Raw genomic sequence first — 2,488 nt, forward strand, 5'->3', positions numbered from 1 at the left:
TCTTTGCTATATCGTATCTTGATGATCACACACACACACGCACACACACACACCAGGCTGCTGATTTTTGGATATATACAAATGTGTGTGTATGTGTCCAAAAATCGGCAGCCTGGTTGGTTTCCTTTAGGAGCTGTGTACTGAAAATCAGGCTCCTTTAGAAGGTCTCAGGTTGGACCTCCCAATATACACAAATATTTTGTGTGTGTGTGTGTGTGTGTGTGTATGCACACTATGTACTATACATATAAATTGCTATATAACTATGTATCTATACAGCAATTTATATATCTATACAGCAATATATATGTGTAAATATACGTACTGCATACATACAGCATACATTCAGTATACATATATATAAAGTATACATATTCATCATGAATACAGTACATATACGTGTGTACATATATACAGCATACATGCAGTACACATATAGAGGCAGACAAGGTTCTCTGAGTAGATGTGAACTCTTTTATTAAACCAACTGAATAGTTGGGAAAAGTGTTCTTTTCAAGCTTTCAGGCACAAACACCCTTCTTCAGACATAAAGAGTCTGCCGGTGATATATGTATGCATATCTATCTATATCTATATCTATATCTAGAGAGAGATACACTATACACACACACACGCGCAGAGTACACACACATACAGAACGCATACAGTATACATATATGTACAGCATATATGTAGCACACATATATACCTATATATACAGCATGCATACAGTATACACATACATGCGTACATATACATACAGCAGTATACATATGTGTACACACGCACACATATATATATGCACAATATACATATCTATACAGCAATATATGTGTGTATATATGCAGTGCGGGGGCGTGATCCAGCCTGAGCTAGTCCGGTCAAACAGTGACCCCCTCCTGCAGGCACACACAGGCCTCACCCTCTCCCCTAGCGCGGCATCCCCAGGGCAGGACCACTGACCTGTCTGCTCCATGAAGGTGCGGATCCCCAGGATGTTGGTGACGGAGTGAGCCGAGGGCCAGGACCGGGGGATGCTGACATGGGCCGCGGTGACCGGCACGCCCGGGTGGCTGCCCATCTTGGCGCCCGAGGAGGACATGGGGCTGGGGTAAGGGTACTGGTAGATGTGGTTGTAGGGCAGCGCGGGCTGCGGCGGCGGCTGCTTGCTGCCCTCGTAGGGCCCGGGCTGGGAGAGGTTCCCGATCTTGTTGCGTAAAATCCTGCTGATGGAGCTGACCGAGGGCACGTTGTACTTGTCGCACACGCCGTCGGCCAGCAGCCGGTCGCGGATCTCCCAGGCGAAGATGCCCGGGTCGCCCTGCTTGTAGTCTCGAATGTGCTTGACCACGTTGGGCGTGGTGACCCGCGGCTTGCTGCCCCCGATGGCGCCGGGCAGGATGGAGCCCGTCTCGTTGTAGCGCGCCAGGATCTTGCTCACGCAGCCGTGCGAGACGCGCAGCTGCCGGCTGATGTCGCAGGGTCGGATGCCCAGCTGCGCCAGCTCCACGATGCGCAGCCGGATGGCGTTGGGCAGGGGCCTGCCGTTCACGAACACGCCGCCCAGCTGGTTCACCTCGCCGTACGTTTGCTCTGCCGGGGCCGCGCCGGGAGGGAGAGACAGTGTTACTCGGGGATCGCTCCCGCAAAGGCTCTGCAGAAGCTTCAGCCAGGCTGGGTGGGTGTGTGGCGGGGATCTATATAGATCGGCGGCGGGCAGGGGGGCTCGGGGTAGAGAGATGAGGAATGAAAGTCCCTGCAAGACTTCTGAACAGCCCCAGGCAGGCGCACGCACGGGAGGGGAGGCCTTCCTGGCACCGCGGCCGCCAGACCCACGCGTGTGCCAGGCAGCTCGCGGGCTGCCTGCTTGGCCCGCTCGCAGCAGGCAACTACCAAAAGGGGGGCCTGAACTCCCCCCCCACCACACACATACACACACAGCCTTACACACACACACATAGCTTCACACACAGCCTCTCTCCCTCCCATACACACACACACGCACACACACACCGCCTCTCTCTCAAACACGCACACATACACAGCTTCACACACACACACACACACACACATACACAGCCTCACACACACATATACAGCCTCTCACACACACACACGCACAAATACACACCCATGCACACAGCCTCACACACACATAGCTTCACACACACACAGAGCCTCTCTCCCTCCCATGCACACAGCCTCTCACACACACACGTCCAGCCCCTCTCTCCCTCACGCATACACAAATACACACAGCCTTACACACACACTCAGTCTCTCTCTCTCACACACGCACAGCCTCTCTCTGTGTGTATCTCCCACACCTCGATCGCCTCCTCGGCATGACTGACCCGTGCGGGCGCCCAATGCAGAGACCCCTGCCCTCCCAGCCAGCGGACCCCAGGGACCCTGAGCCCGCCCTCGCGCCCCCCCGGCGGCCCGGCAGCGAGAGCCCCTTACCCATGGCCGCGCGGCCGGGGCTGCG

The 2,488-nt window shown here is 54.7% G+C and overlaps 1 protein-coding gene across 1 annotated transcript in view; it reads right to left on the reverse strand.

Annotated features, from left to right (window-relative positions):
• Positions 1-2,467, reverse strand: part of PAX1 (paired box 1) — a 19,766-nt gene extending 17,299 nt beyond the window's left edge. Inside the window, exons 1-2 of the mRNA XM_019515872.1 lie at positions 2,464-2,467; positions 964-1,593 (exon numbers count right to left, since the gene is read on the reverse strand). Of these exons, the coding sequence (XP_019371417.1) occupies positions 964-1,593; positions 2,464-2,467 (634 nt within the window). The remainder of the gene's footprint in view (positions 1-963; positions 1,594-2,463) is intronic.
• Between the last annotated feature and the right edge of the window lie 21 nt (positions 2,468-2,488).

Source organism: Gavialis gangeticus, unplaced genomic scaffold, assembly GCF_001723915.1.
Source record: "Gavialis gangeticus isolate Ggan-Ray unplaced genomic scaffold, GavGan_comp1, whole genome shotgun sequence".
Classification (NCBI taxonomy): Eukaryota; Metazoa; Chordata; order Crocodylia; family Gavialidae; genus Gavialis; species Gavialis gangeticus.